Source organism: Polistes canadensis, unplaced genomic scaffold (assembly GCF_001313835.1).
Source record: "Polistes canadensis isolate GaletaPanama2010 unplaced genomic scaffold, ASM131383v1 scaffold_96, whole genome shotgun sequence".
Lineage (NCBI taxonomy): Eukaryota > Metazoa > Arthropoda > Insecta > Hymenoptera > Vespidae > Polistes > Polistes canadensis.
Genome location: NW_014569643.1, coordinates 341,163 through 363,151, shown reverse-complemented (window position 1 = coordinate 363,151; position 21,989 = coordinate 341,163). Strand labels below are relative to the sequence as shown.

The window sequence follows — 21,989 nt, the reverse complement described above, 5'->3', positions numbered from 1 at the left end:
ATAGAATTGATTTTTTTTATACATTTTCAAACTTTATCGCATGTTCTTTATAAAATATTCATCTTCTATGATGGTAACGATTGCAAGCTAACTTTATTTTCAAGATAATGATTTGTTCAAATCTAAATTCACGCGATTAAACGCATCGTAATAGAATTATAATTCTTATTAGAGGCAAAAATAATTTATTGATTCGTGTAACACTTGTCGTGTTGAAACAAATGAACGTTTAATTGAAAAGACGTTTTCCTTTTTATATGACAATTCCGGAGTACAAGCAATATAATAATAATTGTAGAAAAGAAAATGGACAAGGATACTCGAGATTACAACCAGTTCCTTTTCGGTAAGCCAAATCGTAATAATCGGTATCTTCAACGTCTTCGGAATTGCTGTAACGAGATTTTCATTAAAAACTAATCGAAATGAAACGAAGAAGCCAGATATAAAAAGCGTACCCGAGGATTACTTTCAACGCTTTTTCCACCAACGACAAGCCCGGTTGATTCAGAATCGTAGCAGCCTCGCAAATAGTTCTAAGAACGCATTGACGTCCAGGTAGATTTTGACTGAAAAGAGTTATTTATCCCTTTTCATGTGCTAACGCTTTTCATCCTTAATTTCGTTTTCTTTTCTTTTTATTCTTTACGAGTTTAAAACGTTCCCGAGAAGAGATTAAATTAAAATTGGATTATATAAATGAAAATAATACATTCTAAAGGGTCTTTCAGTTATATTGGTATATAAAAAATAGTACCTGTTCAATGCCATTTCAAAATTATTATAAATTTCACGTCTATGGCGTCGTTTTATCAGCCACGGTTTTCTATAGAAATTCTTTCGAAAATTTTCTTCGCTCGGTATCGGCCATATTACGTCAAACTCATAAATCAAATTCCAATTCGGTGGTTCTTTAACCATGATAGCTTTCAACATAGCCACAGTTGTCTGAAAATAAAAAAAAAAACAAAATATATAAATTATTCGAATAAAATGACAAAATAATGAATGACATTGTACGAATTCTCTTAAACTACCCAATCAAATTCTATCACATATTGATTCGAACTTCGTACCGATAGATCTGATAGGAAGACTTACCACGAATGCGCTACCCTTTGGAAATACGAGGGATGATCGTCTTCTTCTGACTAAGCTCTCCTCCGAACTTTGGCCTCTGACAGCAAAGTCAGTGTTATTACGGTGACACACGGATACCCCAAGAACAATGTTTGCTACCTCGATTAGAATCAAAATGAACAAGAAGGATGCCCTCATTTCTTCACCAAACGATTTCAACCCTTGTCTAGTTTCTTTTCTTCAATCACCAAATTGTTTCACCTCGAATTTCCTCCCTTACACTATTATTTTATATCGATTAGGATAACAATTAAATTATTTTACCGGCAAATTTGTATTTCCTTTTGTTGACTATATTCTTCAGTCTGGAAAAACAAAATGTTGTGGTAAAAACAGAAGTTCCGTTCTTTTTATATTTTGTTCTCAGATATTCTTCCTAGTTGAAATCCAGTCACCATGACAAGATTTAAAAACTCAAAGAATTCGAAACGGTATCGCTAGTTTTTCCCCACGTATCAGGAAGACACGCCACGTGTGTTTGATGTACGAGTTATCGTTCCGGACTGCTGGAACACGATCATCTCGGCTACATTCTCGCTTCTTTTTCGACTCGCTCAAGGCGAGCAAGAAACCTTGAAAAATGTGAAAAAATGGTGTGTCCTTGACTTTCCAATGATATCATCGTTACTCGTTATTTCTTTCTTTTTTCAACATTTATTTTTCTCTCCAAACTTATTCTTTTTATGCTTTTTTTTTTACCTTCGATTGCATCTCACGGATCGACATATGCATTATTATTACATAAGAACAACTTACTGGATTAAATATTGTATCTATATTTAATTAAGACTGAAAATACGTAGGCAGACAAAGTAATTAAAATCAAAGTTCATTATCGATCGATCTTGTTGTTAAAGTATTATATATGTATAGTTGAAATATTATTTAAAGTTCGTAGAGACGTAAATGAACATTCGAGCTTCTACTATTTCTTAACATTTATACCAAGTACGTGCGTAGATCCTCGTAAAACAGTCTACTTTGAGTTTCGAATTATCGCCAAACGATATACACACAAAATTATAGCCCAACTTTGTATACCTATACTTTACACGAGAATTCAACGTTTTTTTTAGAGCCTTCGCGAACGTCTTTTTATCTCATAAAAAGCTTTTGCAAGAACAAGGAGAAGCTAATTTTCCTCACTTTAATTGCAATCAATTCTAATTAATTTGCTCGTTCATTTTATAGTACATGTAATTACTGTAACAAGTAAATTTCTTTCTTTTTTTTCTTTCCTTCTTATTTTTAATTTTAATTACAAATTTAATCACATTAACAAGAACTCATTTAACTTTATTTCATCGTTGCTTTCTTTAAATATTTAATTACTATGGGGTATACGTTACGTTTTAATCTATAATACGTATTAACTATTATATTAAGCAAATAATATTTAATAATATTATTGGAAAAAAAGTATAATAAATTATTAAAGACATATTGGAAATGAAAATATTAGATATTGTTGTTGTATCAATTGAATGGTATTATAATAATAATTCATATTACTGGAATAATATACCATACATCTTCGCTGGATGTATAGCTTTCCGGAGTTTGTCATCGCGCACGTGTATTTTCATTGGATATGTTCGTACACGCAAACACACACACTCGCGTACACATGCACATATATATAATCGCATATTGGTACGCACATTTACATTATACGCATAGCGTGTAACCAGGAATGTGCGATACATTGACATAGACGCATTTGGTATAATACAATTCCAATTGCTAGAGATCGTCAATTGGGAATCAGGTTTGTATCGCACGTCATTAACAGAAGTACTTGTCAATTCCCAAATCGCGTTAGAATTTCCTTATTTAGATTTCATTAAAACACATTGAAAAACCCTATTTACAAAAATATTATATTATTATGTAAATCGTGGATAATTATATTTGTGTTGAAAAAAAAAAAGGAAAGAAAATAATCTAAGCTTTATTTAATTTAAAGTACATCAATTAGTAGAATTTTGCTAGAACGTATTCTAAAGAAATTTGTTGAACGTAAAACGTATAATGTAGGGAAGGGAAGGGAAGAGGGGGGGGGGTCAAACGATAAACGTATGGATAAGATATAGGAAATAGAGCATAGCTTTGGGCGAGAAAGTACACACATAACGTAGAGATACTCGAGCACTCAGACGATACGCAATAAAAAGTGCATTAAGCTCTGACAGCATGAATGTTTATTATACGGTTCAACGAGCACGTACCAGGTACACGTACTGGGAGTTCTATGTGTCTGCTATTCCGAATACTATATATTCTTATAGATAAAAGTATAGAAAGAAATATCTAAGTTATTAATCAATAAAATACTACTATTACTTTTTTTCTCATCATTTTAATCCTATTTAATCATGTTATCACTATAAATACAGCGCACATACCGCACATATATAATATTTGAAAATAATCGCGAATGAATGTCTTTTAGGTTGGTTAATTTCGTTAATTAGATGTCAAGTTTAGATGAAGTGGGGTAGGTGAAAGAGAGAAAGAGAAAGAGACAGAGAGAGAGAGAGAGAGAGAGAGAGAGAGAGAGAGAGATGTGGCATGTACTACCAAGCCGCACAAACGCAGCATTAACTAAAGCGGTTTCCAAGCTCTTCTAGGAAGTCCAACAGAGTTAATGCCCGAATGCCCCCTGGAAAGTGATTTTCCGGAAAGTAAACTTATCGATGTGTAGAGTATAGAGACCAAGTTAACAGGACTCATCCGTTTTGTTATCAAAAGACATCCGGACATTTAGCGACAAATTCGTCGCAATTTTTTTTATTGGTATAAACCTTTTCGTATTCTGTCATTGGATCGAGCTCGTAATATCCATCCGGTAATCTGTAATTAAATGAATTCGTTATTTATTTTTCATCATTTCATAATGATATTATTTGATTTAATATGATTTACCATTAATATTTAAATGATTATTATAAATTATTGCGGTTTATATTTCCCTTATAAAATACGAATATTATATTTATTTATATATTTTCCATACATATAGATATCTTTTACATTAAATATTTACATTAATATACATATATTTTTCGTTGAATGCTGAAGAACTTTATACGAACAAATTCGTGAAAGTTCAAGCAGATATTATTATTATTATTATTATTATTATTATTATTATTATTATTATTAGTATTAGTATTTTATTACTTTTATCATTTATATTATAAAGAAGAATTTTCCTTTTAATTTGAAAAGTAAATTAATGAACTTGTCGTTGTTACTAATAAAAAGGGGAAAAAAAAAACAAATAAATTAGAAAAATATAATAGCGTAACAATAAGTAAATAATTAGAGTAGTATTTTCGGTTGTTAAATATTTGAAGAAAGAAGAGAAATGAAAAATAAATTGGTTAGACGTGGTACGCCTACGTAGAAAGTTCTCCCACCTTCTGGGAAATCCAAAAAGAGATGGAACGTTAAGGAAACGTAAATACAAGCCAAGATTCTTGCCTACTTTAGATAAGGAAGCTAGAGAAGTCCTTGTCAGTGTCGAAATTGGTTCAGCGTGTTTAACACTTGAGATCTATCGTTTGAAGGAACGAATTACTCACGGGAATTATACTACCAACTTCGATAAGAAGTTTCTATTGAAAACGAGTCGAGCAGGCTCTCGTTAATCGATTCTCGGATTTCTCGAATAGACTAGAATATATATTATAATATTATATTTGAAATTACGAATCATACTAATACTGCTATATCTGAATTATTAAAATTTTTAAAAATAAGGAAATAAAAAAGTGTCTTCTCAAAAAGTGACCGGAATCAAGTTCGAACTATTGGATCTTGTGGCATTGTAAACTTTTTCAAATGTAACTTTCGTACATACAACTTCCGGTATCGATAACACTTATTGATATTTCCTTTTTCTATTTAATTTATCTTTTTCTTTCTTTCTTTCTATCTATCTTTCTATTGTTTTTTTATTTATTTATTGAAGCACAACTTCGAAGAACTTGGCTTTCAAAACTATGTTGAAAGTTACCAAGAGAAATTTTCGTTTTTGCGAAAAATATGAAAAAGAAAAAAATGTATAAAAGTATAAAATGGCCTTTGAATTTAGGAATAATTGTATATATATTATATAAGATTTAAGTAAAATAACTTTTCGTTTAGATATTAATTTCATTTGAATGACTTTAAAGTATCTGGGAAGTTGAATTTATCAAATTCGATCGTTAAGGATCATTTAAAAGGCCTCGGATTTTAAATATGAATAAAAATCGTGTTTTAATAAACCATTGAAAAAAAAAAAATACGTAATTACTTTCCGATCGACTCAATAAATTGGAGATTTCTTCTAAGTTTCTATATCCTCGAGCATTTTAATATTCTTTTGTGACGTGATTTACATTAACATTTTATTCATCGGTATATACGCGTCCTTTGAAACTCTTCAGATAAAAATAATTTCTAATTTATATTCTCGTAATATATGTATGGAAAAAATATTTAAATGAATATATATATATATATGATTATGCTAGTATACGTAAGTGTCATGTTTTTAAAATCTTTCCATTAGGATTCTCGAAATTTTTCTTTCGTTTAAAATTACATATGTCAAGGAGAAATAAATTTCATTTAGTCGTAATAGGATTAATTGTAAATTATTTGCTAGATCACAGAATTATTAAACATTATTAATGATATTATAGTTGAATAGATAAAAGAAAAAGGGAATATTTGATATCAATTGAACCATGAATACTTACGTGAATATAGTGTGTAAAATTTCTTCGAGGAATGTACCCTTGCCAATCAGTTTACTATCCCTTTTAGCAGCTTTGCAAATTGCTTTGAGAACACAAGCCTTGCCATCTTTACCTTGACTATAAACGAATAAACAAAAAAGAAGTTATGTTACTGTTCTAAATTATATACAGTTTATGTATAATAACCATGAAAATTATTGAACGAATTTATTTGACAGAAAAATTAACCAAAAAATATGACTAAACTTGTTTATTCTAACATGAAACTAGGTTACTTTATAAAGAGAACTACTTCTTAGGTAAACTTAGACGTTGTCATTTTCACGTGAGATGAAAGAAGAAAATCAAATAAGATTGCTTATATTCTCGAAGGTATTAAGGACGAAGGGAACTCGCTTCTCGTTAACCCCAAAAGGAAGGAAGGAAGGAAGGAAGGAAGGAAGAAAGGGGGTAGGGAGGAAGGGAGGAAGGAGTAGTCATACGACGTGACTTGCGATACACGTTAAATGGCACACAGAGTATATATATATATATATATATGTGTGTGTCTCTCTGTCCTCTCTCTATGTGTTGAGAGAGAAAAGGAGAGGAGTGGAGAGGAGAGGAGAGGGTACGAGACGGTGTCGTTTGTAACTATCATCCTCGTTATCGGCCGTCAGTTTCGCCAAGAGAGTCAACGGTCTATTCATTAACTTGGCGATAATGCTGGCTAGAACGTTGATACCAAAATTCACACACAAACACACACACACACACATAGTCTTTGTCTCACTTGGTAATGTCATTGCCACGAAATATTCTCTTTAAGATCCTTGCTACGTTTTATTCGAACGAATTCAGAATTCCAACCAATCACTAAAAACCTATATTCGACAATTAATATTACAACAATAGTACAATCAATCAATTGTTTCTCGTATCTATAAATAATTGTACGAGTTAAACGAATTGATTCGAAAATTAATCGTAAGATTACGTGTTATAGTAATCAACAGTGCAATTAATGATTTTCTTGACAAAAGACGTAATCTAGTTTTAAGATGATAAAAAAGAGAGAGAGAAAAGAAAAAGAAAAGAAATTTCATTTGGTGACCTTTAAACCTCTTGCACATACAAACTCTTAGCTCTAACAAATCCTTCTTCATATAAAGAGTACTCAAGTGCATTAATTGATCGATACGAGCATTCGAATAATGCCTCCTCCTAGCCATTGTCAAGGGTTCTTTTCATCCCTATCTTATTACTCTCCCTTTTCTCCCTGTAACCCTTTTGGTTCTTTACTTCTCCCTTTTCCAATACCTTCGATAATTTCGCCCAAAAAATATCTAGATTGATTGAGAAGAAATAAAGGTAGGATTTTCGTGAAAAAACAACAAAGTCGGGACTCTCGCGAGCTTTTTATACACCCCCAACGAATCCTCTTCCCCTTCTCTCCATTCTTTCTCATTTTATGCAGGCAGATCCTTGATAGTTCGCCCTCCCTCAGCAAAGCATCCTTGTTCGAGCTGGAAAAGCACAATAGCTCAGAGAAGTTGACCTTTTGCTTTTCGATTCACCTTTGCTTCGTTTCCTTCTCGTAGTGAAAGCTAAGAAGAAAAAGGAAGAGATGACACCTTTTGACGCTTGGCAAATCGTGACGTTGTTGAACTCACAAGAAAAAGAAAGTACCACAAAGGGGTTAAACAACAGGCAAACAAAAACCAAAACGCTGTCCCTTTCTTATTTTTTTTTAATCTCATTTCTTGTCCTTGTTTCTTCCCTTTTTTTAATTTTTATTCGCAAGTTCGACACTCGTTAAACTACGGTACCACGAACCCTTTCAGACTAACGTAGAGATCACGTGATTATTTTATTTCATTTTTTTTTATATATATATATTTGTTTTTCTTTTTTTTTTGTTTTATTTTAAGCAACATCGTCGTCTGAAGATTTCGATTTCATTGCAGAGTCTGTTCTCATCATTATAAGATCTCGTATAATACTCTGCTGATTTTAGCATCAATATCACCGTGGAATTATTTTCTTTTCGTCGACTCGTTTCTTTCCCAACTCACTCCTCCTCCCTTTTCACCGAGTTTATTGGAAAATTAGAAAGAGATAGACAATTTTGACGATTCAAGGATATCCTATTATTAATGTTCGATTATTATTAATTGATTGATTGACGAGGAAAATTTGAAGGGGGATTATTTTTACGAAAAAAAGAATAAAGAAAAAAGAAAAATAGGAATGTGAAATTCGACAAATCGTTTCTTTTATCTCGTATTTCATTTTCAAACGAATTGATCGATTTATCGTAGAGGAGAAAACAAAATAAACGTCTCGTTCTGTTCTTTCAGTATAATTCGTTGACATCTTTCTTTTTCCATATCGTAATACGTATCACTGGATAATTGCCATCACCCTGTTATTATTTTCCATGCATAGGAAATATTCTCCCATGGTGGCAGACATATTACGGAATGGCAAACCGCTTTTTTTATCGCTGCGTATTTTTTTGTCTGTTTATTTGTTCGTGTACGTTCGTTTGTTCTCTTTCAAGTCAACTTTACAAATACGTACGTGTATTAAACTATTCACGTGTATTTACATAGAACGTGTAATGCAAATAAAGAAAAGCGCCGAGGCATTATGACAGAACATTTCCTTCGTGAAATACAAATACAAATATTTACCCATGCATACACGATTTTTCTCATTCTTTTTACTTTTATTTTTCTTTTTTCTTATTTCTTTTTTTCTTTTTTCTTTTAATAATGGAAGAATAGAAAATACGAGTAAGAAATATGACGAGTAACTATGTTTGATCGAATTAACCTCTTAAACTATTCCTTCAAAACATCTACCACCCAGCCTCCACTTCAACGTGCATTATCGAAATTTATAATGATCCTCGATTTTTAACAAAACTCACTCGATAATAAACGAAACGTATATATATATATATATAACAGTAATTGACATTATTATATTTCTTTTTAATTGTAATTATTATTGCAATTTCTTCCTCTTAATATCAATAATAAATTCGTGAATAAAAAATGAACAATGGAAAAAAGACAATGGAGGACTATCGGAAATAATATCGATTACATATTAAATACGTTTAACAATAATTTATATTTCCTGTTAGAATGTGTGATTGGATAATGAAATAATCGAAATTGCAATAAATTGTACAATAAAACGGACAATGGTAATAACACGCAGGTATCGAATAGACACGTGCATCGTTAAATTATTTCTCTCTCTCTCTCTTTCTCTTTCTTTCTTTCTTTCTTTCTCTTTCTTTGTCGCCTTCCCTCATTCCCTGTGGTTTGTATGTCACTCACGTTTTCAGCATTAGTTCCACTTTGCGGTACAACTCCCTTCTGCTTCGACGATGATAAACCTCGGCAGGTTTCCTGTACAATACGGTATTTCTATGAGGAAGTTCCCATGCCAGTCCGGCCGTAACACCAACGGTAAACATTCCTTGAGGCTTCGAGTACGTGGCGATGGTCATACAGTATACCAACTGGACGTATATGTGTCATATGCAATTTCGAAATATATATATATATACATAAAGTACACAAATACGATTAGAAATAAAATCGATAAATTTGAAATAATACATTAGGTTGGTTAATAATTTTATGGGGAGAGACAGATTCAAATGTTATTAAAACACGGTAAGAAAAAGCAAGTAATTTTATTGGTTCATTTTATTAAATGTTCGTAATTTTAGCTCGAATATTTGAAAATATAATAATTGAATAAGAATTTATTCGATCGAATTTATCGCGATGCGCTAATACGACATTAGTTGAGTGCATAATATGATATTTTATACGCGATTAGGATTCATGTGGTACTAATGTGAACAAATTTAATATTTATTATAAGGTCGATAGCGTTCATTTTCAATATTTTGATATTAACAATTTCATAGAATTTCTATAATATTTATTCAATATATTTTTCAACACCCTCATTATAATATTATTTATTCTATGTTTCTTAATGTTAATTCACATTTTAATCATTAACAACTGTAAAAAGCTTTTACAATATTTTTATTTTATTATTAATACAAGCATTTTGAACCCCATTTCATTTCGAAATATAAACTTGTATCGGTTATCTTTTCAATTTTGCAGTAAATAAGAGTGAGAGATACAATACCTATTATAATTACATTATTTTCGACAAACAATCTTACCTAGGTTGTAGCTCGAGCTACAAAGTTATTTACCTACATTCGAATCGATTGCTTGTCTTACGCGAAAAGTTTACTCGATCACCGAATTGCTTGAAATATTGAAACGAGATAGCACCAAAGGGAAAGTCTTTTCCCCGTTCGACATTTCTCTTTCTCTTTCATCTTTTCTTTCTCTCTCTCTCTCTTTCCCTCTTTCTTTTACTATTTCTTACTGTCTATCTATCTGTTTATCTACCTGCGTACCTCTGATTCTCTCTCTCTCTCTCTCTCTCTTTCTTTTGTTCCCTATTTCTTTCTCCTGCAGTAAATCGTGAAATCCCTATAAACTAAAAGTTAAAGTATAGTCTAATAATAATAGTGTAAGAGAAAGGATAATAAAGGAAAAAAATCGTTCATTTTTATTAGTCAATAAGCTATCATGCTTAACTTTGTTCATTAAAACGTTTAGTTATCCATATTCGCCGAGGTTAAATTAGATAATCAAAAGGGAAGTTTGAAAAATGTTCTATTATCAAAGTTCCTTCTCATAGTGTAGATCTTGTAAAAAACTTTCTTTATAAATTTTGCTTTTAACTACCCTGCTGTTTCTTACCTCCTAACACTCCCTTTTCCTTATTTTAAACGAATAAACGTTATTATAAATATTTTTAGAATTTTTTTTTTTAAAAGGGCCTCCAGTGTGGAGAATTCGATAAAACGCCCGGGAAATTCTTTTATTTTCAAAAAAGAAAAAGAAGGAAAAAAAGCAACTACATAAATCTCTAGTATAATATTGATATTTTCTATTTTAACTATTGTTCCTTCCTACCCGATCTCTTTTTTTCATTTTGTTTTCTCGTTACCGATTAACTCGTCGACGGACGTTCAAATCTTTCTCATCCCATCATCCTCTTTTACTCCAATCCAGACATAGTACTCGTGTGTATTCGAGTCTTTTACCGTCCCGACAACAACAAAAAAAACAGGAAAAAGAAAAGGAAATAAAAAAGCGCGATAATATCGCAATAAATCTCGCACGCAATATTGTAGTCCGTTATATTGCGTTACGTTGCATTCTCGTATAAAAATATATATATTTTTTAAATATGTAACATATATATATATTTTGTTCGGGTTTGTTTTGAAACGACTCACGTACGTGGCAATAAATTTGATTAGATAGTTTTGTCCATCTCACCTGAACGTTACTTCCCTGCGGAAATATCAGATACCTCGGGTTATCGTCATCCACAATCCTTTTGGTTCTCGAACAGGTGTCGTTCGAAAAACACTCGGATAATCCACTTTTAACGAGATGATTGAACAAAAGATAAAACGCTAAGAAATGATGACAAGGTTGGATTACTCGACTCAACGACATCTCGGATACGCAATCCCATACGAAACAAAATGAACGCTCAAAGATACGATTTGCTTTGTACTTCCGTTCGATTCCGTTCGAGCAAGTGTGTTAAATACTCTGTTTTTATTCTTTCTCTCTCTCTCTCTCTCTCTCTCTCTCTCTCTCTCTCTCTCTCTTGTTTAATAACGGTAAACGAGCACACGGCGAATACCGCAGTCATTTTCGCGCCAAATAATTGGAAACAACGGCGACCGTAACACGCGAAAAAAATACTTAACTTTCGGTTGATATAACAAAAAAGATTTGCACGATGTTTTTCTCCCAGTTCGAAATCATTTAACTGAAAATTCAATTGGCAAACGAATAAAAAGATGAACGAAAATTAATTAAATTCTATTGAGGAAAAATGGAAAAAAGAAAAAGAAGATATACTTTGTCGATACAAAAATAATTAGAGAAAATCGTTTCAATTTAAATTTAGAATTAAAATAAATTCTACGATAACGGGATGGGAAAGAAATTGGTCGAAACGTAAAGCGAATAAGCGTGTCCGAATATTTGCCGAAAATATTTGCGATAACAGATTGACACATTGGTTTCGATCCAATGTTTGATCATCGTTCTCAACGTGGATAACAATCGCTAAACCTCCACCGGTCGCGTACGAAGAGAAATTTGTCTATATCTTTTTTTATTTTTTTTTGTTTTTTTTTGTTTTTAACAATAATAACGGAATGTAACATGGACATGTAAATATATTCATTAGAAAATAAAGAAAAAGGAATAATACGAAGAGAAAACAAAGAATCGGGATTGCCTTACGCGTATTTGTTTGGAGATCATGTTTTTGATAACAATAGTATACGATCATTGACCGTTTTAATGATATTTAAGAAGGGAAAAAAAATTAATAATAATAATAATAATACAATGGTTCGATAAGAGCAATCGATAATCGTGTTAGATTAAATTCGTTACCGAGTGTATTATTACTATAGTTCATCGATACCTACCACCGATATCATTACTATTATTATTATAGTAGAGAATAAAGCATTAAACAGAAGCTTATGCTTTTACTCTATATTTCAACGTATTTTATATTAACGACGACGCTTTAATGTCGGCCAATATGGATCGAACTAGTAAAAGAGATAAAGAGAGAGGGAGAGAGAGAAAGAGAAGAGGAATACACCGTGAGAGAGAATAGTTTCTCGATTTCCGCGCTTACGCTCGTGATTTTAGCGGTAAAGCGATCCTAAACAATGATTTAACATCCATTAAGGCTGAGAGAAATCGCACGGGGGTATAAACGGACTATTAAGTATGTTAACACCAACCACCCCTCTTCTCAACCTGCCATTCCCGTACCCGCACCCGTACCCCCAGCCCCTCCTCCAATATTCCTGTCGTTGTCGTCCCAACAACAAACACACGCACTCACGCGCGGATGGAATTCGCATAAACGAATCGGCGGTGGGTGCTTTCAAAAGCGTATGAATATTAATTTAAACCCCCTATACTCTTGTATCGCATCAAATACGATTTATGGAGGTTTATTGCACGGTTAACAAGATCGATATTCTCTCTCTCTCTCTCTCTCTCTCTCTCTCCTTCTTTATTCTCTTCTCCGATGTTTCCAATTAATGAAATACACGTATTTAGATGAAATTTGAATGAAAAAAGAATCATATTTCGTAATCCTAACGTAACGTAATCATTATTTTCTTAGCTCGTTAAATAATTCACGTCCGTTGCTACGTTGTTTTTTAAAAGAAGAAAAAAGAAAAAAAAGGAAAAAGGAAAGAAAACCATTTAGCGCAGGCGATACACCGATTGCATAATTTTCCCAAATTAGCATCCTTCCGGTAATTCAATTAGTAGGGATACGTGCGTTACGATTTTTGAAATATTTTCTCTACTCGCACGGACTCGAATTTAAGCACGATCTTTATGGACTATAGCCAAATGCCTGGTTCAATCATAGAATCCCGTTCTGCAGTAATAAAAAAAAAAGAAAAATACACAAATAATAATAATAATAATAATTTAGATGAAATATTTAAGTAAATATAAGTTTTACGAGAAGTATAAATTTTGTTTCCAAAATTGTTTCTATTCCAAACTGGATAAAACTCTGTTCCGCGATATTACTGAAGATTGAAGAGAGAGAAAGAGAAAGAAAGAAAAAAAAAGAAGAAAAATGCAAAACTTATTTTTCCATATCGTTGCGCACGCTTATACAGGAGGCGTAAATATTTGGTCCTTCTAGGCGCGCATACGCATGACGCGACAGGACGCGACGCGAAACGACGCCAAAAAAGATATGGGTTGAGTGGATTGTGTTAGGTAAAGGGGTTTAGGGGAGGGGGACCGTAGGTTTAAAAAAAAAAAAAGTCGGATCGAGTTGTGCGCGCTCGGACCACTCCAACGAAATGAGCTATAAATTGACGATAGTCGAGTGGCCATTTTATTAATGCAAAACGTCGCGAAAATTATTCGAAGCCGCACCGAAATGAATTATACGGCCCGTCGACGTAATATAATGACCGGTTTGGAATATTCATGAGAGAGTTGGGGGGAAGGATGGGGTGGGAGGACTAGGTAGGAAAAGGGTAGGCGAGGTGAGACATCGCGTTGTTAAAACTTTTCGTTCTCGTTCGTACTCGTTCGTTCGTCCGTTTGTTCGTTTGTTCGAAATCGTTGATTAGTTTCGAAAATTATTTACATCGTAATCGTTCGATTTGAATTACTTTTATATTCTTTTTTTCTTCTTTTTTTTTTTGCTAACGAGCTATCGTTTGAAAATCAATCGAAATTTGTTCTTCTTCTTCTTCTTCTTTCGTTTGTCTTCCTTCTTCAATCAGATCTCTTTCTCTCCTACCAAAATGAACCACTGCTGTTGCCGTTGCTGAGAAGAAAACGCAATATCTCGTCGTGTAGAGAATAATGAAAAATTTAAATAAGAAAATATTTACCCCGACGTTCTCGTGTATGTAAAACGAATTTTATCCATTCTAACTTTAGAGCTTGATTTTTCGTTGTCGCATGACCAACGTGGTGCCACTGGGTCGTCAAAGGATTCAAATTATAAAGTTCCATTGATATCGCGTTTGTTTTTGTTTCAATTAATTTCATCTTTGACCGTATAATTTAGTTGATATCGCTATTGTATAATAGCGTCCTTTTTGTTAACGATTTCAATTAATTCATTTCAAAAAGGGCAGTATCGAATGAAGAAAATTTTAAGATTTCAACGGTAATTACACTTTGAAAGATTAAAAGATTCGCCAGGACGATCTTCCTTTGATCAACGCAAACCGAATAAACTTCGGTCAAACTTTAACCTTAAGTTTGATCAAAGATAAAACTCTTCAAGTAGGAGGCTATTACCTTTTCAAAATTGTAAAATAAAAAAAAGAACCCAAAATGTTAGAAGCATTTCGCCTTTGACGTTGGGGTCCCGATGAGCTCGGCTAAAAACGTTTTTCCAGAAAATACGATGCCGATGCCTTTTTCCAAGAAGATGCTTGGAAAAAACCAAGAACTTATATTTAAAAAAGAAAAAGGAATAAGGGAAGAAGGGTATTACGATCATCGTAGCGATTTTATTAGAAAATATTAGGAAGAAAAGAGAATCGATGAATAAGAATTTCCAAAAGATTAAACATCGTTTATATTATTATATATTTACGAGTATTACAATAACAATTGAAGGGAATTTCATGAAATGAATAAGAAGTAAACAATGATCAATATTTTATCCCTTTATTTTTCTTTTTCTTTTTTTTCCTTCCGAAATAAATACGCACGAAGTGCATACGTTTCTTCGGTCGAAATTATTAGATGTGTGATAAACATAAATGTAATAAAAGTGGAGTAAAAAGAAAAAGAAAAAGAAAAAGAAAAGTGTGTAATTTCCTTAGGGTCTTTCTTAAGATCTCGCCGAGAGGTAAAAAGATCGGAACGATTTTGACGGAAGTTGAAGCATTATCCTTCTCCCATCCGGACGAATCGAAAGGATCGATTGGAGTGGAGCCAAAAAAACGAAAGAAAAAAAAGATACAAAAAGAAAAAACTTGAAGCACGTTTCTACGTCAGTTTTGAAAAGTTTTCTCCTATCGGATCTTAGGGGAACGGTCGACGAGTATGGCGGTGAGCTTTTTCTTAGACCGTGAGCTTTTCTTTTACACCGTGAGCAGCAACAGTAACATCGCACAGGTTTTCTTACGATTTCTCGGCGAAGCTTTCGTCTCGCCTCGCCTATTCCGATCTCAAAGATCCACATTGTAAATGGAGTGCCGGCACGTTGGATAAAGTTCTTTACAGTTTCCACCGTTTTCATACGCTGCTTCGTAAGCTCGATCCTCAAAACGTTCGAATTTTCCTCCATCTTTTGGTAATCTAAAAGCAAACAACATTTTTCTTTTTTTATACATTTATTATTACACTTTCAATCGATCCAATGACTTATTTCATTTCATTTCATTGTATTATGTTTTCTTTTTAAAACCCTTTCGCAAACAAACTCAAAATCTCCTAAGAAGAATATTCATTTATTTTTGTTTTTTCTTTTTTTCTCTTATTTTATATATATATATTTATGCATTTAAATCGAAATAATACTCGTGTAATTTGTTTCGACGATCAATGCGACGCAGATAAGGCAAATATATTATAATTAATTAGATTTTCAGAAGCATCGCGAAATGTATGGCGAACGATCTTTCTAATTGGAAGGAAGTTAATCGTGTCGGGGTAATATTTTCAAGCATTGCTAAACGACACCAATATCATTTTCCGCCGTTCTTGCATCTTACCCCAACGTTTATTTCATTTCGTTTCTTCCTCACTCCCTCCCCTTTTTCTCTCAGTCCCTCTCTCTCTCTCTCTCTCTCTCTCTCTCTCTTTCTCGTTATCTTGTTCCTACGAATTTCGTTTGCTCGTTTACCGAACTATTCCATCCCCCTGTCAGAGTTTCGCGTTCTTCGTAGTACTTTTGCAATTTCTATGCATGTGCAACGAAAAAGTGAAAGAGGAAGGAACACGAGGTAGGGAGCTCGTTTGCTTATTTAAATCGTCCGATATCGAGGAAAATGTGGACTGGAAAGGGGAAGGAACTAGCGTAACTTAACATAAAACACTTTAAACGAACGTCTAACAGCTAAGTGAAATACACTGAACTTAACGTCGGGCGAATATAAAAGAGGAAGGAAACTTGAGAAAAATGTTAACTTCCCGCGATGGCGTCGTTGTCACAGCGTTTTCTTACAATTTCAGAGAAGATGAAAGAAAAAGTGAGAGATGAAAATAAAAACAGAAGATAATACGCGAGCAACATTTGGAATATCAAAGTTAAAAGTTCGATCCCCGCGGTGACCACAAAATTCGATTTAATTTTTCTTCAAATAATTGAAAAACTTATTTTATTTATCAAATAATTTTCTATAATTATTTAAGTTATCGCTTTATTATTGAAATGCTAGGAAATATTTGTGAAAAAAAAAAAAAAAAAAAACAAAAAGGAAAGAACAATTTTGGACTTACGTAAAAATGGCGTGCAGGAGTTCTTGAATAAAGGTTCCCTTGCCGATTTGAGATGGATGTCTTTGGCCTGCCTCGCACAGGGCCTTCATTACGCAGGATCTTCCGTCGATTCCAGTGCTATCGATAAAGTTTAATTTAAAATCCACTTCTCTGGCATAGCAAAGTTCGATGAGAACACGTCATGCTCTTGGATTAAACGAACTATCACCAACACTTTCCCTAAAACTTAACACACCCATTCTACTCTTCCTCCTTCTCTCTTCTTTGTAAAACAATTAATCGCTAAAGTTTCCTACTACTTAACGAGATAAATTGAAAGAGGGAGAGAGAATCTTTTTGCGCGTTGGTAATAAAAAAAAATTAATGATTTTGTTGTCAATCGATTGACTGATTCGTAAACAACATTATTATTTTTGTGTTCCGTTCAGTTATCGAAACATACTTTCGAGGGAAGGAAAAAAGGAAGAAAAGAAAAGAAAAGAAACGAAAAAAAAGGGAGGTCCCTTTTTTCGCATCGTTATTCCCATGAGATGTGTTTATTCGAGAAACGATTATTATTATCTTCGTAGGTTTGGAGCCTCGAGAAGGATCGAACGTCAAAAGGTGTTAAACGCGTGGAAAATCGTAACCGCATTCTTCTTCATTCGCGATAGAAATAACTCGATCGATTTGATGCGTCATCTGTATACATGTATGTGTGTAGCTTAACGTGCGAAAGAAAAAGAGAAAGAGAATGAGATAGAGGGATGAAATATGTAGGAAAGAAAGAAAGAAAGAAAGAGAAAGCTCGTTGCTTCGACAGTGGAAGATTGCTTTAGTTCTCCGTGGATTTACGTGGGATAAGGGCGGCCCATTTCCTACGGAATACAACGCCATAAGTCTCCCGTTATTTTCGTTGCCTCGAGGATAACTTCCGTCGGTCCTATTTCTTTCTTCCTTTCTCTCTCTCTCTCTCTCTCTCTCTCTCTTTCTTTCTTTTTTGTAAGTTGCAATCGCGAGGAAAAGAAACAAAATAAAGGCAACGGACCAAAATCCGTTGTTATTTCACCGTTGATTTTCACGAACTTTTCGTTAACTTGAAATGGGCAAATTGAAACGCATCAACGCAAACGTTACGAAGATTATCCTCCCATTTTGTGTTTTTTTCTAAACAAATATCATTTCAAAAGTGCCTAGTATTATACATGATATTTCATATGCATATGTATGATGTGTGCGTGCGTGTTTGTAGATACGTTATTGTATTTGATATTTCGTTCTTTTCTCTTCTTCTTCTTCTTCTTCTTGTTCTGTTTTGGACTATGACGTTTCTTACTCCCTGCTCGTAAGTCTCAATAAGGAGAGAGAAAGAGAGGGAAAGAGAAGGAAACGAATTTAATTTTCCTTCCAAGAGTTTGGACAACGACAAATTACTTTAACTCCACTTCGAAGTAACAATCTTCTAGTTAGAAACCGCGAGGTACTCACGACTGCAAGAAAGCTTCAACCTTCGGAAACATGACACTTCGGCTTCTACGGTGAAGTAAATCCGATATCTTGGAGTCGACTTTACTCGGAAGTTCCCAAGCCAACGCTGCTGTCAGACCCATCACCAAATCATCGTTTCTGCCATACGCTCCGATAGTCAAGCAGTACACTAACTAAAATGGATTTATATATAAATGTATCTACATCTATCTATGTTTATTTGTTTGTTTCTGTGTATGTGTGTGTGTGTGTTTGTTTTGTTAGGTGAAATGTTACCTTTGTGCATATGTATGCATTTATTCTATATTAAACGATATACGTTTCACATTGGATTTCTGTCGATTCATGCACGCTAAACGCGCGAAAATTCTATCTAGAATGATATCGATATATATATATATATCTAGCTTGACAATGAGTACTCATTTGTCCCTCTTTTCAAACTGTTCTTATCTATTTGCTTACTTGTCGTTATTTTATTTTATTTTATTCTATTTTGTATTCACATTGTATCTATATTATTGGAAATTATAAAATAAACAGTCGTGACAAATGTTTTAGTTCTGATTTGGGAAGTGTATATTATTGAGATTAAACGTTTATCCAATTTTGTTGAGAAACGTACGTCGTTAAATTAAATGAGTATTTTCTAAAATATAATTTGAATGGTACGAAAAGCGTCCGAAGGAATAATTGTTAGAAAGATGCAGAAGTTAGATATTCCAGCAACGTTATTTACCTGTAAGTTGCTACCTTCGGGGAAGATCAGATATCTCTTTTGTCGTGAGTGCATTCTCGGAGCAACCTCGACTTCCGCGGAATTTCCTCGTACATCCTCGTGGAAGCTGCTAGCGTATAAAAAGAAGAAATCCAAACACCATACGATCACGAGTAGATGACTAAAGAAACGACGGAAAGTTTTCATCTTTTCGAGTAGACTTAAGCCAAAACTTTATTTTCCTCTATTTTCCTGAATCCTTTGTACGTCACTTCCAGGTTATAACGGCATACACGGAAGCAACTGATTTCTTCAATGATCTTTCACTTTAACATCAAACGCACTTTCATTATCTTCCTATTTTCCAAACTTCGTCAATTTCATTTTTATTTTATTCCAAAATGATATTTATCCAAAATCTAATAAAATATATTCTAATTAAAAATAACAAACGATTTATAAAGAAAGAAATTTTCTTTCAACAATTATTTACGTTATCGTCAATTTCTAAATAATAAATCATTTTTACGAATGATTATAAGTATTTTTATATTAAAGAAAAAAAGAAAGAAAATGACGAATAATAAATGATTTCACCATGCGTTTACTACAAATTTCTCTACGATAACATAAATAAACTCACTTTACTTCCTCATTTTTCCTCTCATCGTTGTTCCCTTTTTTCTTTTTTCTTTCCACGATACCGAGAGGAGATTGTTCGAAAAACTTGGATTAATCGAGAAACCCCGGAGAAGTTTGTGGAAGAAAAGAATCTCGTGTTGCGAGGATCGTAAAAGGGGAAGGATGTAAATCGATTTAATAATAACCGATCGTTTACAAAAAATCAGATTTATATTAAATTAATGAAAATAAAATAACGTTCGCGACGATTAAGATGAAAATCCTTATATTATAATAATCCTCATCTCTGTTATGCTCGTGTCATTTTCAACAACGTGATATCGATTAGATGATATAGAAACTGCATGGATTCGTTAAATATTATATCTCACGAAGTAGATTGAACGCTGTCTTGATGCTCTGCCGGCAGCTGTTGGTTAGTTTAGTTTCTTCTTGAAGATTTCAAGATTTACTAAACAACTCGGGATGAAATGAGAAAGAGAAAGAAAAAGAAAGATGGAGAATAATGTTTTCTTTGGTGATTTCCGAGTGTTCGGTAACGGTAGTAACCTCTTCTCGGAGCATTCTCCGTTTTTTCTTTTTTTTATACCGGTTCAAATGACCACCCCACCTGTTTATCCAGCGATATTCCTAAGTTAAATAAAGCTAAGCTAACTTATTTATTCGAGTTCTCGTTCAAACATTTCTGCAAGAGGTGGATGACCACGTATACAAGTTTGACTGGTTAACAAAAAAAAAACGTTGATGTTATTGAAAAAATGAACTCAGGTACCCGTATTCTATTTTATATATTTTTTGATTGTATTATAACAACTGTCGAAAGACCAATTTCGTACGAATAAGAAGTCGGAAATAAAATGAAAATATTGAAAATTGTATAATATTTCACGGTTCCCCAGGGATTTTTAGGTGTATATATTGAAAACTATCCTGTCGAGTAATTTAATAAAACTCCTATTTTTTTTTTCAATTTGAGATGCTTCTTCAAAGCTACTATCAAAGGATATATTTGTAAAAATTTCATTTATAATCTTAAATATTCTCATATAAATAAGAATCTAATTGGATAATAAAAGGTTCTTGATTGAAGTTATTTTGTTTAAAATCTCATGTTTTCCGTATCAAAGTAAGCAAGTAAGTAGTTATATAGGTAAATAGATAGTTAATGTAATTTAAATGAAGAGACTATCTTTATAGGAAAATTCTTAGATTAATAGATCGCGCTGTAATGTATTAAAAGATAAAGGAAAACTGGTACAAAAGGCGAACAGCTTCAATGTTTTCCCTTTCTCCCTTTCTTACAGTCTTTCTCTTTCTCTTTCTCTAATCTGCCCTTCCTATTATTCATGAATACGAAAGATTAAATACGGCATGGAACGAATTTGAAAAGCGTTGCTTTACTTTCCTAAAACTGAATCTAGGAAGCCTTGAAGATAGTTGCGTTGGTAAAAGAGGAAGAATAAACACGTCTGCTTGATGTAAACATTCCTTTTGCATTTTCTATGAGAAACGTAGATAAAAAGAGAGAAATAGGAAAAGAAAGAAAGAAAGAAAGAAAGAAAGAAAGGAGTGAAGATGGATATACATAAGATCCATTTATGTGCAGTCGTAACTTTCTCTTTAAAATATTTATCAGGTTGCTATTACGAGTGGGAGATAAAAAACTAAAGTATACGGGTAAAAATGTTATTCTTCGCGTGGCTTGTTTGAAAAATTGACGATAAGAAAATAAAAAAGAACAAAAAAGAAAGAAAAGAAAAAGTTAAACAAAAAAGAAAAGCAAAGTAAAGAACCGAAGTGTTAGTTCGTATGATGGTACGTATAAATCTTTGATCGAAATTTGCGACGCGCAAATGAATTTTTCCTTTCAAAAAGGGGAAGCAAGCGTGTGTACACGCTCTTTGACGATAATCTTTTTCTTTCTATTTCTTTACCATCTTGTTTAGAAAAGAATCTTCGTTTCGAATGAAAAGCAATTCGAATTCGGTATCCTAGAATTTCTATCGTCAAATCTCGATCTTTTTGATAGAAGAAAAGCATCGGAGATGTCACAAAAATACGGAAGAATTTTACGCTTTTCCCATTTCTACCGCAAGTTGTTAAAAGCAATTAAGAAACTGAAAGGAAAGTCAATAATCGGATGTCCTTTAAAGTTTGCTTCTCTCTCTCTCTCTCTCT

At 33.0% G+C, this 21,989-nt stretch overlaps 3 protein-coding genes across 3 annotated transcripts; all 3 read right to left on the bottom strand.

The window, feature by feature from the left end:
- Positions 1-253: 253 nt before the first annotated feature.
- On the bottom strand, positions 254-1,479 carry LOC106787233. The gene is made up of 4 exons (XM_014749429.1): positions 1,102-1,479; positions 758-948; positions 459-569; positions 254-392 (listed from the first exon to the last, which is right to left on the bottom strand). The coding sequence occupies exons 1-4, from the start codon at positions 1,276-1,278 to the stop codon at positions 254-256; spliced, it is 618 nt and encodes a 205-aa protein (XP_014604915.1). The 5' UTR covers positions 1,279-1,479.
- A 2,405-nt stretch (positions 1,480-3,884) lies between these two features.
- LOC106787244 lies at positions 3,885-11,467 on the bottom strand. Its single transcript, XM_014749441.1, has 4 exons — positions 11,273-11,467; positions 9,224-9,408; positions 5,892-6,008; positions 3,885-3,993 (listed from the first exon to the last, which is right to left on the bottom strand). The coding sequence occupies exons 1-4, from the start codon at positions 11,453-11,455 to the stop codon at positions 3,885-3,887; spliced, it is 594 nt and encodes a 197-aa protein (XP_014604927.1). The 5' UTR covers positions 11,456-11,467.
- A 3,784-nt stretch (positions 11,468-15,251) lies between these two features.
- Positions 15,252-19,452, bottom strand: LOC106787243. The gene is made up of 4 exons (XM_014749440.1): positions 19,191-19,452; positions 18,452-18,624; positions 16,985-17,101; positions 15,252-15,841 (listed from the first exon to the last, which is right to left on the bottom strand). Exons 1-4 carry the CDS (start codon positions 19,374-19,376, stop codon positions 15,712-15,714), a joined length of 606 nt encoding a protein of 201 aa, XP_014604926.1. The 5' UTR covers positions 19,377-19,452; the 3' UTR covers positions 15,252-15,711.
- Between the last annotated feature and the right edge of the window lie 2,537 nt (positions 19,453-21,989).